General features: G+C 41.5%; 1 protein-coding gene across 1 annotated transcript in view; it reads left to right on the forward strand.

The window, feature by feature from the left end:
• Positions 1 to 14,320, forward strand: part of aspm (assembly factor for spindle microtubules) — a 68,129-nt gene that overhangs the window by 11,125 nt on the left and 42,684 nt on the right. Inside the window, exons 5-12 of the mRNA XM_067990640.1 lie at positions 5,262 to 5,408; positions 5,736 to 5,984; positions 8,593 to 8,660; positions 8,879 to 9,020; positions 11,199 to 11,329; positions 12,335 to 12,510; positions 13,784 to 13,929; positions 14,026 to 14,111. Of these exons, the coding sequence (XP_067846741.1) occupies positions 5,262 to 5,408; positions 5,736 to 5,984; positions 8,593 to 8,660; positions 8,879 to 9,020; positions 11,199 to 11,329; positions 12,335 to 12,510; positions 13,784 to 13,929; positions 14,026 to 14,111 (1,145 nt within the window). The remainder of the gene's footprint in view (positions 1 to 5,261; positions 5,409 to 5,735; positions 5,985 to 8,592; positions 8,661 to 8,878; positions 9,021 to 11,198; positions 11,330 to 12,334; positions 12,511 to 13,783; positions 13,930 to 14,025; positions 14,112 to 14,320) is intronic.

Below are 14,320 nucleotides of genomic sequence, written 5' to 3' on the forward strand. Positions count from 1 at the left end.
GTGTATATGGACTTTCAAAAGGCGTTTGATGAAGTGCCACATAATAGGCTTGTCAGCAAAATTGAAGCCCATGGAATAAAAGGGACAGTGGCAGCATGGATATGAAATTGGCTAAGTGACAGGAAACAGAGAGTAGTGGTGAACGGTTGTTTTTTGGACTGGAGGAAGGTATTCAGTGGTGGTCCCCAGGGGTCGGTACTAGGACTGCTGCTTTTTTTTGCTATATATTAATGACTTGGACTTGGGTGTACGGAGCACAGTTTCAAAATTTGCAGATGACACAAAACTTGGAAGTATAGTAAACCATGAGGAGGATAGTGATAGACTTCAAGAGGACGTAGACAGGCTGGTGGAATGGGCAGACACATGGCAGATGAAATTTAATGCAGAGAAGTGCAAAGTGATACATTTTGGCAGGAAGAACGAGGAGAGGCCATATAAACTAAATTATACAATTCTAAAGGGGGTGCAGGAACAGAGAGACCTGGGGGTATATGTGCATAGATCCTTGAAGGTGACAGGACAGGTTGAGAAAGCGGTTAAAAAAAGTATATAGGATCCTGGGCTTTATAAATAGAAGCCATGATGTGGAGATGCCGGTGATGGACTGGGGTGGACAAATGTAAGGAATCTTACAACACCAGGTTATAGTCCAACAAATTTATTTTAAAATCACAAGCTTTCGGAGATTATCCCCTTCGTCAGGTGAATGAGTGAAAAGGTTCTCAAATCGCATATCTTATACTAGGCTGGGACAGCATCACACCAATCAAAAGGTGTCGTTATTCAAACAGGCCAGTCACGGAGAACAGCACGTCCCAGTACACTGGATATACATTGTGTCAATTACACAGACAGACAGAAAGAAACCCAAATGGCAGAGAGAGAATATTAAAAACAAAACTTTTTTTCCCCCTTTTTGCTGGTGGGGTTACGTGTAGCGTGACATGAACCCAAGATCCCGGTTGAGGCCATCCTCATGGGTGCGGAACTTGGCTATCAACTTCTGCTCGACGATTTTGCGTTGTCGTGTGTCTCGAAGGCCACCTTGGAGAACGCTTACCCGAAGATCGGTGGCTGAATGTCCTTGACTGCTAAAGTATGAGGTAGACAACGTTGGCCGAGTCACAGGAGTATGAACCATGTACCTGGTGGGTGGTGTCCTCTCGTGTGATGGTGGTATCCGTGTCGATGATCTGGCATGTCTTGCAGAGGTTGCCGTGGCAGGGTTGTGTGGTGTTGTGGACGCTGTTCTCCTGAAAACTGGGTAACTTGCTGCGAACGATGGTCTGTTTGAGGTTGGGTGGCTGTTTAAAGGCGAGTAGTGGAGGCGTGGGAATGGCCTTAGCGAGGTGTTCGTCATCATCGATGACATGTTGAAGGCTGCGGAGAACATGGTGTAGTTTCTCCGCTCCGGGGAAGTACTGGACGACGAAGGGTACTCTGTTGGTTGCGTCCCGTGTTTATCTTCTGAGGAGGTCGATGCGATTCTTCGCTGTGGCCCGTCGGAACTGTCGAGCGTCATATCCCGTTCTTACGAGGGCGTCTTTCAGCGTCTGTAGGTGTCCATCGCGTTCCTCCTCGTCTGAGCAGATCCTGTGTATTCGTAGGGCCTGTCCATAGGGGATGGCCTCTTTGACGTGGTTGGGGTGGAAGCTGGAAAAGTGGAGCATCGTGAGGTTGTCCGTGGGCTTGCGGTACAGTGAGGTGCTGAGGTGCCCGTCTTTGATGGAGATTCGTGTGTCCAACAAAGAAACCGATTCTGAGAAGTAGTCCATGGTGAGTTTGATGGTGGGATAGAACTTGTTGATGTTATCGTGTAGTCTCTTCAGTGATTCTTCGCCGTGGGTCCATAGGAAGAAAATGTCGTCGATGTATCTGGTGTGTAGCGTTGGTTGGAGGTCCTGTGCAGTGAAGAAGTCGTGCTCGAACTTGTGCATGAAAAAGTTGGCGTATTGGGGTGCGAATTTGGTCCCCATGGCTGTTCTGTGTGTTTGGGTAAAGAACTGGTTATCGAAGGTGAAGACATTGTGATCCAGGATGAAGCGGATGAGTTGTAGGATGGCGTCTGGAGATTGGCTGTTGTTAGTGTTGAGTATTGATGCTGTTGCAGCGATGCCATCATCGCGGGGGATACTGGTGTAGAGTGCAGAGACGTCCATCGTGGTGAGAAGTGTTCCTGGTTCAACTGGTCCGTGGGTGCTGAGTTTTTGTAGGAAGTCTGTAGTGTCGCGACAGAAGCTGGGGGTTCCCTGTACGATGGGTTTCAGGATGCCCTCGACGTATCCAGAGAGGTTCTCACACAAGGTTCCGTTGCCTGATACGATAGGCAACGGAACCCTGTGCTCTCATCCCACGTGCTCTCATCCCACGTGCTCTCATCCCACGTGCTCTCATCCCACGTGCTCTCATCCCACGTGCTCTCATCCCACGTGCTCTCATCCCACGTGCTCTCATCCTACGTGCTCTCATCCCACGTACTCCCCGCGTGGGAGACTTCTACTGCCTCCCAAAGATACACAAAGCCGGGTGTGTTGGCTTTGTGTATCTTTGGCAGGCAGTAGAAGTCTCCCACGCGGGGAGTACGTGGGATGAGAGCACGTAGGATGCTTTGAAGGTCTGGATCGAAGGTCTTGATCAGTTTGTTGAGCTGGTGGGTGTGTTCTTTGGTTGGATCTGCGGGTAACTGTCTGTAGTGTTCCTGGTTGTCCAGTTGTCGGTATGCTTCTTTGCAATAGTCCGTTCTGTTCTGTATGACAATGGCTCCTCCTTTGTCCGCTGGTTTGATGACGATGTTGCGGTTGGTCTTGAGAGCGTTGATGGCGTTGCGTTGTGCTCGGGTGACATTCTGGACTGTCTTCTGAGTGCGCCTGATGAATCTGGCATTTCCTGACAGCTTGGGCATACATGTCAAGCTGAGGGCAGCAACCCTCCGGAGGAGTCCAGTTTGACTCTTTCCTCTTCGGTTGCTGTACCGCGGATCCCTCTGTCTGCTGTTCCGGATCATTGATTGTCTCATTGGGTTCGCTGTTGAAATCTTGGGGTTTGTGGTAGAATTCCCGGAGCCTCATTCTCCTGATGAATTCCTCTGTGTCCGCCGCGAGACCGATGCAGTCCATTTTGGTGGTGGGGCAGAAATTGAGCCCTCGGCCGAGAACCTCGATTTCGTCTGGTTGAAGGGTGTGGTCGGACAAATTGACGATAGACTTCCCTGTGGTTGTAACCGTGGTACCGGGGGAGGCTTGGTTGATGCTGGTGGTGATGCCGAGTTTCTCAAGCTTCCTGCTCTTGGTTTTCATGTCGGCAGTGTAGTTTCGTTGCCTCGTCTGTTTGGCGGTGTCTCGTAGCTGGTCTGCTGTGTCCTGAGTACAGGTTGAGAGTATGGACTCTATCTTGGTTTCGAGGTTGCGGCGTCTGCTGTAGAGTTGGTGTACGAGATGGTTGCAGAGTGTGCGAGAAGTACGACGGCAAAGTCTCTCAGCGTAATCTGAGTTGTATGTGGACTTCCTACAAAAACTCAGCACCCACGGACCAGTTGAACCAGGAACACTTCTCACCACGATGGACGTCTCGGCACTCTACACCAGTATCCCCCACGATGACGGCATCGCTGCAACAGCCTCAGTACTCAACACCAACAACAGCCAATCTCCAGACGCCATCCTACAACTCATCCGCTTCATCCTGGATCACAATGTCTTCACCTTCGATAACCAGTTCTTTACCCAAACACACGGAACAGCCATGGGGACCAAATTCGCACCCCAATACGCCAACATCTTCATGCACAAGTTCGAGCACGACTTCTTCACTGCACAGGACCTCCAACCAATGCTATACACCAGATACATCGACAACATTTTCTTCCTATGGACCCACGGCGAAGAATCACTGAAGAGACTACACGATAACATCAACAAGTTCTATCCCACCATCAAACTCACCATGGACTACTTCTCAGAATCGGTTTCTTTGTTGGACACACGAATCTCCATGACAATGTATATCCAGTGTACTGGGACGTGCAGTTCTCCATGACTGGCCTGTTTGAATAACAACGACACCTTTTGATTGGTGTGATGCTGTCCCAGCCTAGTATAAGATATGCGATTTGAGAACCTTTTCACTCATTCACCTGGCGAAGGGGATAATCTCCGAAAGCTTGTGATTTTAAAATAAATTTGTTGGACTATAACCTGGTGTTGTAAGATTCCTTACATTTATAAATAGAGGCAGAGTACAAAAGCAAGGAAGTTATGTTGAACCTTTATAAAACACTGGTTCGGCCACGACTGGAGCATTGTGCCCAATTCTGGGCACTGCACTTTAGGAAGAATGGTTCCAGGGATGAGGGACTTCAGTTACGTGGATAGACTGGAGGAGCTGGGGTTGTTCTCCTTAGAGCAGAGAAGATTTGATAGAAATCATGACCGGTTTAGATAAAGTAAATAAAGATAAACTGTTCCCATTGGTGGAAGAGTCGAAAACCAGAGGACACAGATTTAAGGTGATTGGCAAAAGAACCAAAAGCGATGTGAGGAAAATCTTTTTTACGCAGAACTTGTTCGTTGCTTGCCTTAAATAGCTGGCATCATTTATTTAAAGCACTTAATTGCTAGTACTTGTAGAGGAAAGTTTGAATAAGATATTATGTTGGATTTTTAAAAAAAATAGACTGCTGCAGTTCACCATGGGATTTGGGAGCTGTTAAAGAATTGCATTTAAGTGACTGGATAATATTCTTTAATTGTTGAAGTAAACTGTAAAGCAGTTCTGATTAGCCATGTGTGGCTACGGCAAGACTTTTGGCCACATGCATTAATTTTAGTAGAAAATGCCTTAAGTACACTCCCACAATACAGATAAATGAACCTCGTGTGTATTTACTTAACAAGCGTCTACCACTATTCAATAACCAAGGAAGTAAAGCACTTGCGACGATCAAAAAAACACCCCCACTTTTTTTTTGTCTCACCATGTTACCAACAAATGCACGTGAAGGTTGAAGTACATAAGCGTGTTGTGTGAATGAGTATTGAGATCACTTCGATGGTAATGAGTACTTACTTTTTATTTACTAATCAGAAATGCGATTAACCACATCTAGAATCCCAATTAGCCGCATGCGGTTAATGGATAACGTATTGGACAAGACTGCTATACAGAATACGTTGTATAGTGAAGACTACTGTCGTTGTTGCCATACTCTGTGTTGAATTGTGAGTCATTTCCATTCATAAGCATTTAACTTGTATTTTCAGTTATTCCTAGGCATCCAATGCCATTTGCTGCAAAAAACATGTTTTATGATGAACGATGGAAAGAGAAGCAGGAAAGGGGCTTCGTGTGGTGGTTGAATTTTATTCTTACTCCTGATGACTTTAAAGTGAACACTGAGTCTTCCAGAGGTGAGCTATCATGGTTAACGTATGCTACACTTAGTATTTACTATTCTCATGTATGAAGTACATCTTAAACTAGTAGACATTTTATAACTTATGTAGTTCACTACGTCCCAAAAAGCTGAATATTGAGATTGTGTGTAAACTTTTCTGATATATACTATGAATTTCATTTTTTGCAATAGTTTTCTTTTTAACTACATTCGGTAACTTGTTAGATAATCAATTTAAAAGTTCCATTCTGGACACCTAATAGTGTCGGAGAAAATTGCTGCTAACCTATTTTCCTGCTGTTATGTTAACTTTTTGTAAATGTTTGACTTTGCTTTCCAGTACATGCTGCTACACTGTTTTTGGGTTCTGAGACACAGCACCACAAAATTAGTGTTCCTGCAGCACCAACCAAAGAAGAAATGTCACTGAAAGCATATACTGCAAAATGTAGACTCAATCGTCTCCGCCGTGCAGCCTGCAGACTATTTACATCTGAAGGGATGGTCAAAGTTATACAGAAGCTGGAAGCAGCCATTGAGGCTAAACGTCTGCTTGTGCGGAAAGACAGATATCTCTGGAAAGACTTTGGTAATCTTTCAAGTGTTTAATTCTTGTACCTTTGTTATGCTATTTGGAAACCTGTGCAAGGTTTAGATGCAGCCAAATAACTATTGAGTCTGATCTGCTCTGCAATTTGTAAAACATGTTGTTGTATAAAGAAAGTGCTTGATTAGGATTCGTGTGGAATCCTGTTCATTGCACATGTGAGGTGGGCCTACATGAAAGATGCAGTATCATGCCCTGCCTACATCCCCTGTATACACAGTGGGAGGGGGAAGGGAGGAAAGCATGATGTACATTCTTGGAAGTGAAAAATCACAATCTTGAGTGGGGTTTGAAACTTTTCGTTTGGGACAAACTCGTCGCATTTACTTTTGTAGTCTGACACACAAACTGATATACCATTTGTTACTGAAAACTCAATAAGCAAAGAACAATAACAACTTGCATTTATATAGCGTCTTTAACTTAGGAAAATGTCCCAAGGCACTTCATAGAAGCGTTGTCGGAGCCACGTGAAATATTAGGACAGGGGCCAAAAGCTTGGTCAAAGAGGTAGGTTTTAAGGTGCGCCTTTAAGGGAGAGGTTTGGGGCGGGAATTCCAGAGCTTAGGGCCTAGGCAGCTGAAAGCACGGCCGCCAATGGTGGAGCAATTAAAATCAGGGACGTGCAAGAGGCCAGAATTGGAGGAGCGCAGAGATTTTAGAGGATCGTAGGGCTGGAGGAGGTTACAGAGATAGGGAGGGGCGAGGTCATGGAGGAATTTGAAAACCAGAATGAGAATTTTGAAATCGAGGCATTGTTGGACTAGGAGCCAATGTAGGTCAGCAATAATGTGTGAACGGGACTTGGTGCAATTTAGGATACAGGTGGCAGAGGTTTGGATCAGCTCAAATTTATGTGCAAGATGGGAGGCTGACCAGAAGAGCATTGGAATAGTCGAGTCTAGAGTAACGTGGATGAGGGTTTCAGCAGCAGATGAGTCGAGGCAGGAATGGAGGTGGGCAATGTTACGGAGGTGGAAGTAGACAATCTTGGTGATGGAGCCGATACATGGTTGGAAGCTCATCTCCGGGTCATATAGGACGCCACAGTTGCAAATGATCTGGTTCAGCCTCAGACGGTGGACAAGGAGAAGGTTCATTATGTTGTCAGGAGACTCTTATGATATTCAAGAGCCCCCTTTTTTTCCTCGTTGCAAAACATCTTCCCTTTCTCTCATCTTGGTCTCCTAATAATAACCTTTATTCCTTGCACAATAGGAAAGATTTAGAAATCTGTTCCCAGACCTTGCCCATAGGTACTCTAATTGGCTGGTAGGAGATGCACAAGTACGTTTTTTTTGCAGTGAACTGCCATTTTACTGCTTCATCCCTTTTCTGAACCGAAAATAGTGCCATTGAGATGTCAATTTCTTTAATTCTATTAATGTCCAGAGCTGCTTATTGAAGTGTCTTGCTCCATGTAGGTACAATTTAAAATATGCTATGATTTAAAGTATAGTATTTATCACTGACAATATTTCCCCAAATTGAAGGATTTCATGTTTCAATTTGAATAGAATTTAAGCTGAAGATGTGATGTACTCTTGCTTCTGCTCGCAGTCAAAAGTTCAAAGATGGCTAATTATCTCCTTCCTCGCCTCTCTTCCCACCCCTCCCCCCCCCCCCCCCCCCCAAACCACAAGATAGCAGAGGAGTATGAAATGTGTTTTTAACAGCATTGGTTGTGGTTTTCCCATACAAGTTCTCATCTTCCCATAGTATTAACTGAAGCAACAGCATTTGAATTTCTGGAGTGCTATTAAGTGATGCATGACCCATGGCTTCTCCATTTTCTGGAAACGAGGTCAGGAAGCCCTTCCAATATGATTTCCTGAGTGCTTGGCACAGAATTGTCAGCAGAAAGGGAGACGTTCCCCAAAGCTCGTAACGAATGGAAGGGAAGCAGGGGATTTACAAACATACAAAAAAGATGGGAAAATATCATCAAATGTGCCATGCCCAGATACAAATGTACACTGTTTACCCACCATTTAACTATGCAATCCCCCGGGAAAGGCAAGAAATAGATAACCCTGCACTGCCCGGGCATATGGCATTGGACCCCCAACGAAGGTGATATACGGGTCCCCCAAATTCCCTCGATGGACCTGACTGTAGTAAAGTTGTATGCATTCAGTGGTTTGATGACAAGTAAAATGGAATCTGAAGATGTTACCTCGATGGGTTCACAACTTGCCTTTTTATGGTAGCAAAGTGCATTTGTACTATGTATTGATGAGGCATAGGTTTGATCACTCGTATTGTTGAGTGGACAGCAAATCCTACTCCACCAAGAGGAGGGTGGGGATGGTTAACGAGATTAACTCTTATCACAGTAAACTTCCCAGCATTTAGATAAAGGTTTAATTAGGAAGAAATTAGCTATAGTCAAAGGTTCAATTTGTGCTGAAAGTAACATATTTGGTGGTGAGGCTGCATGAGAGGTACTTCTCTCCATTTCTAAATAAATTTGGTTTTCACACATGGTCACTACTAAACTTTAGTTTGTCATCTTGAATTTTAGTATTGAAAACCTTTTCAGTCGGTACTCGCTATTATGTTAACAGTGATGTTTTTTTCTCTACTAAAGGAGAGCGACAGAAGATCCTCAAATGGCTTTTGTCATATAATCCTCTGTGGCTGCGAATAGGACTGGAAGTAAGTTTTTATTTGGTACAAATAAGAATTAAAATAGTCATGTCATATTTCCTCTTTCATCAGGTTCCAAACCATACAATGCAAAGAAAATAAAAATTGTATTTGGGATAAACAAATGTAACAGCTTTACAATGAAATACAATTCTGTTTTTATTTACTGTGAAGATGAATGCATTTTAGTGCATTGGCTGAAATTTTGATCTTGTGTCACATTTTAGAGTGTTTTTGGTGAACTGATTCCATTGGAAAGCAACAGTGATGTGATTGGCTTGGCCAGATTTATTTTAAATCGCCTACTTTGGAATTCTGATATAGCAGCAGAATATAGACACCCAACAGTGCCACATTTATATCGTGATGGTAAGCAGTTTTGCTTTAAATTTATGGATAGTGTTTTTAAATGTAAGTTTGACACGTTGGCTGCAGGACTAATGTGTTGACTGAAGGGCCTCCACCAGTGTTTAGGAAAAAATGGACTTTGTCTAGAATTTAATATGTGCATAATTTAGTTTTCTGTGAATAATTTTGCTTATTCAGTTAACATTGATTGGAATCATAGAATTTTACAGCACAATAGGAGACTATTCAGTGCATTGTGCATGTGCCATCTCTAGGACAAGCTTTCCACTTAGCCCCATTTCCCTATGCTTTCCCCATACCCTCTTAATTTTTTTAATGTTTATCCACTTCCTTTCAAAAGCTGTTATGGATTCTGCTTCCACTATTGATGCTGCTTTCTTGATTCTTTTTACAACTGAGGTGGCTTACTAGTCTACTTCAGGGGGCGTTACAACTCGATCACATTGAGACTGGAGTCACATGCCAGACCAGGTAGGTGTGGCCGGTTCCCTTTCCTGAGTGACAATGAAACAGCTACGCTTTTATGACCAGCGGCAGCTTTCACTTTTTTTCCTGAATGCCAGCCCAAAAATGACCAGATCTATTGAATTCAGTTTGTCATGGTGAGATTTCAACTTGCAACCTCCAGGTTACTAGTCCAGTACCATAACCACTATGCAAGGATAGATGACTCCAGTGGAGGAGCTTGCAGAAGCATAATGAGCTGGATGGCCACCTCCTGTACTGGTATTTCTATGATTCTCTTCACAGGTCATGATTGCTTTAAACTACAGTCTCATTTGGAATAAAATAGTCAAGACATATTGCTTCTTTTGTCATATACCAAACCATAGACAGCCCTGTTTGTGGAGCGCTGCTTCTATTTTCTCAGCAATGTGCTTATCCAGTCTTCTGGGTTATACCTGCAGTCAGTCATCTGCAAGCTTATTCCTTGGTTTGTCAGTACACCTTTGTTTTGTTCCAGCAAGCCTTTTGCACATCCTTGAAATGAAACACTGCTTCTTGAGTTGTGCTGTTGAGTAACTTGCCAAAGTATTTGTTTGATCTTTTTATTTGCTGAACAGTGTTCTTTTGAATTCTGTCTATAGGACATTAAAGACAATTATGATTTTTGTCTTGCAAACAACCTCTATTTCTGAGGTCTCAAAATTCCTTGAAACTGGTCTTCTCTGCCACTTGCATTGTTGAGCTTTTTTTTAAAGCAATAACCCCTTTAAAGCTGATCTGCACCTTTTTTTAGAACTGATTTTTTGAATCCTATCTGATTTCTGAGACAAACTTTTCCCTTTTTTATACCTTAATTTCCAAGCACTAACCTGTGAATCAATTTGCATGCTTTGTTCGAGTTCAAGATTCTGGACAAACCTGCTTTCCTTCAGTGTCTCCTCAATAAACAGATTCTAATTAACTACATCTCATTAAATTTAACAAGATCCATTTTATCTCCAATAATTTATTCCAGTTCCTTGCTGACTGAAAGGAAAAGCATTTTTTTTACTTCTGGCCACTTTCAATATAGGGTTCAAGTCATAGTCATCTTGAGCAAGTTATTTGGGATGCCAAAGCCTGTAAAGAAAATCAAGTAGAACATTTTTAATCCTATATTATTGGGTGCATTGTAATTTTTCCTTCAAGGCATTAAATCAGTCTCTCAAAAAGGATCGTAATTAATATTTTGTCTCCTTTAGCTATCTGTTTCTGAGACTGGTTAATGCGTTCATACAAATATTGGTCTACAGTACAAGTGAACCAGGGGTGGCTTCTTAAAATAGCCATCATTGTTTCTACTTTTGTTGCTATATTGATTACCAAGACTACCAATTTATTCTGTGTGAAATCCTTTGGGGCATTTTTAAGAGACACAATACGGTGTTATGCAAGCACAAGCACTCTTTACTTAATTTAATGTGTACTTGTATTTGCATGTTCTGGTCTTGTAATAGATCTGTTCCAGTGTATTGTAAACCGGTGTATCTTTAAATAACATCTGTAGTCAGGTTAGAATGATATGACTTGCGATTTGGAGGTTCTAGAGTTAATTTTTTTTTTAAAGCTGAAATTTATTTAACTATTTAAACTGCATTCCTAACATCTCCAATGATTGCCTGCATTAAAGCTCAGCTGGAGACTAGATTTAAATAATGGTATAGCTATTGTAATGTGTTTTTGATTTTCTAGAACACCAGGAAGTTTTGGCACAATTCACCCTGAAGAAATTTCTGCTTCTGGTTTGGTTTCTTGACTGTGCTAAACAGTCTAGATTGATAGATCACGATCCATGCCTTTTCTGCAAAGATGCTGAGTTTAAGGTAATGTGTGTGCAGACACTATTTTTCTTGATGTCCTCATTGGGTTTTACAATAGATATTAGATGTACAAAGCTTTCTCTGGTCATTTGTCTTTTTTTAAAACAATAAAGTACTAAAAGCATAACAATTTTTTAGAAGTGTAATTACCTTTTGAACGATGAACAAATTAGGTCAGAAAATGGATAGGCCCCTGAGATTATTCTGTGGGCCAACATGAAAATGCATAACATATGACTGAAATTTCTCTCTCCGCTATTTTAGTGAAAGTGTTAATCTCTGTAATAAATGGGTCAACAGCTCACTAAGATAGTAGAGAGAGGATTTCGGGCTAACTCGTTAAGCATTCATACCTAGAATTACACTGCATAATTTCATAACTTTTATTTCTCGTGCAATATAATTTTTATTTGAAATTGCCTTTTTAAATATGAAGTTTGTGATCATTTTATTACTTAAGCCAATTGCCATTAATCCATTTTAAAAAAATAAGTTGTCAATTTGCACCTGATGGGACTATATTGTCTGTGTAGGCAGGCATTCTGAACAAGAATAATTTGATCTTGTCCCACACTATATCAAGGTGAATGTGATGAGTAAGTGGATTTACTTTGGAATGCTGAACAATTGGGTTAAGCAGAGAAGCCATTAGGGTGAGGCACACCAAGATTGGAGCGAGAGGATTGAATTGGTGACTCAACAGTCTGTGGCATTGTGTATTGAGGCTGACAGTGTACTTGTTAAAGACCTCTAAACTCAGTTGGTAACTGATTACAGTGCCTAACATGGGTACTATAACAATAGAACTTTTTTTGATTCTTTCCATTAAATATTGACACAGATGCCAATATTGAAGCAAAAATTACTTAATGTAATCTGACAAAACCTTTTGAGTTCTGTGAAAATCTCGTCAGGCTAAGATGGTGCATCCAGGATCAAAGGACCAGTGTGCAGTGTGATTTTGTTTACTAGTAAACTTTCTAATTTTAATTTGTCTTTCTCATTTAGATGAGCAAAGATCTATTACTTGCCTTCTCTAGAGACTTTCTCAGTGGTGAAGGAGACATTTCTCGTCATCTTGGTTACCTAGGGTTGACTGTTAGCCATTCTCAGACACCGCTTCATGAATTTAATTTTGCTGTCGCCAACATAGCTGCAGATCTTCGATGTGGTATTCGTTTGGTGTAAGTATATTTTAGTCATCCAACTGAATTAAGATGCTTCTGAATTTACTCTTAAATCAGATGTGTTCCAAATAATTGAATTGTGATAAAGTTAAACTGTTTGTGCAAAACTGAGTCAAAAAGTTTAAAATATTTTGTAGGTCAAAAGGTTACTTGAAGTCCAGATGATCCCTACTAATTTTTTTCCCTTTTTTAAAAGAAGGCCCAATTTTGTAATTGTTCGTGAAGCCTGCAATGCAATACATTTCTTTGCATGTTTTGACTTTTAACCAACTGGTTATTTTGATGCCTTGAAGGGAAAGAAAGTTCAAACAAATTACTTTCAGCTCACAGTGCACCCTTCCTCCTCATCCACCTCTTTCACCCCCCACCCTCCCCCACTTCACACATCTTCCTAACAGAGAAAATATAAGCTAACATATGTTTTATCATTTATCCAAATTTCTTCCTCCAGGAACTGAGCCAGAGCCACCTGACCCTGGGAAAAAGCGGTGTACTCTGCCATCGAAGAGTCAATTTGGCTCTGGATTGTAGATTTAAAATGCAGATTAATAAAAATTCCACTCTATCTGTGAATGGGCTGTACACACATCACTGACAGTAATGACATGGCATTGCTATTGTATAAGGAACCCACAAATAGGTGATCACAGAGCTTCATGGAGACCATTAAACGTTTTATCAATTTTAGGTTGATTAGTTTGGGACATGCTGGAATAAATACTTAACTATTATAGTACATTCTACTAGATGTCACTGTTTAATCACATAAGAACATAAGAACATAAGAAATTGGAGCAGGAGTAGGCCAATCGGCCCCTCGAGCCTGCTCCGCCATTCAATAAGATCATGGCTGATCTGATCCCAACCACAAATCTAAAGAACACAAGAAGTCGGAGCAGGACCCGGCCACATAGCCCCTGGGCCCTCTCCGCCACCCACAGGGCATTGACCGATCACTTGGCATTAAACAAAGAAAATAGGAAGAGGAAATCACATGTACACAATTTAAATATCTTAATGGATACATCATTTTGTAATTTGCCCAGCTGGACCTTTTGATCTGCCCATGGTATGTCAAGGACAGGTATTTTGGAAGAATTTCCTTTCCTTTTAACTTAATGAAGTGAAGTATTCTGTGAACAAGAAAATCCATGCAGTGAAATTGCGAGTTGGAAATTAGAATGGTGTTAAGAATTGCTAATGTATGCATTTCAGATTCATATGTTCAGTACAATGTGGTTTTATATTTGGTTTGGATAACTTTTTGCAGCCGAGCAGTGGAACTTCTCACTCAAAACTGGAAACTGTCAAAACAGCTAAGAGTCCCAGCAATTAGCCGTCTTCAAAAGCTGCACAATGTGGATGTTGCGTTGAATGTCCTTAAAACTCGAGGAGTTGATCTGAAAGATGAACAGGGTAAAATTGAAATTCTGTGATTTTAACTTGAACAGAAAGCATAGCATTTTAATAATGTAATTGCTTTTGAGTACAGTTTTGCTTTTTGTGCACTAGGCAACATAATAGATCCTAGAGATATTGTTGATGGACATCGGGAAAGAACTTTGGCATTGCTGTGGAGAATCATCTTTGCCTTTCAGGTACTGTATAGACTATGGAGACTTAATTGTGTTTTTAAAAAATATCGAGTTGTCAACCTTCAAAGATGATATGTTAATATTTTTTTGATGTTTAAGGGAAGAGTTGCTGGGTAGAATTGAAATTATACAGGATTCATATTGGGAAATGGCATATGACTTACTTCATTTATTTGCTTTCACCGCCATTTGGGATATTTCTGTCTGGAGGG

The sequence above is a fragment of the Heptranchias perlo genome, chromosome 9 (genome assembly GCF_035084215.1).
Source record: "Heptranchias perlo isolate sHepPer1 chromosome 9, sHepPer1.hap1, whole genome shotgun sequence".
In the NCBI taxonomy this organism is placed as follows: Eukaryota; Metazoa; Chordata; class Chondrichthyes; order Hexanchiformes; family Hexanchidae; genus Heptranchias; species Heptranchias perlo.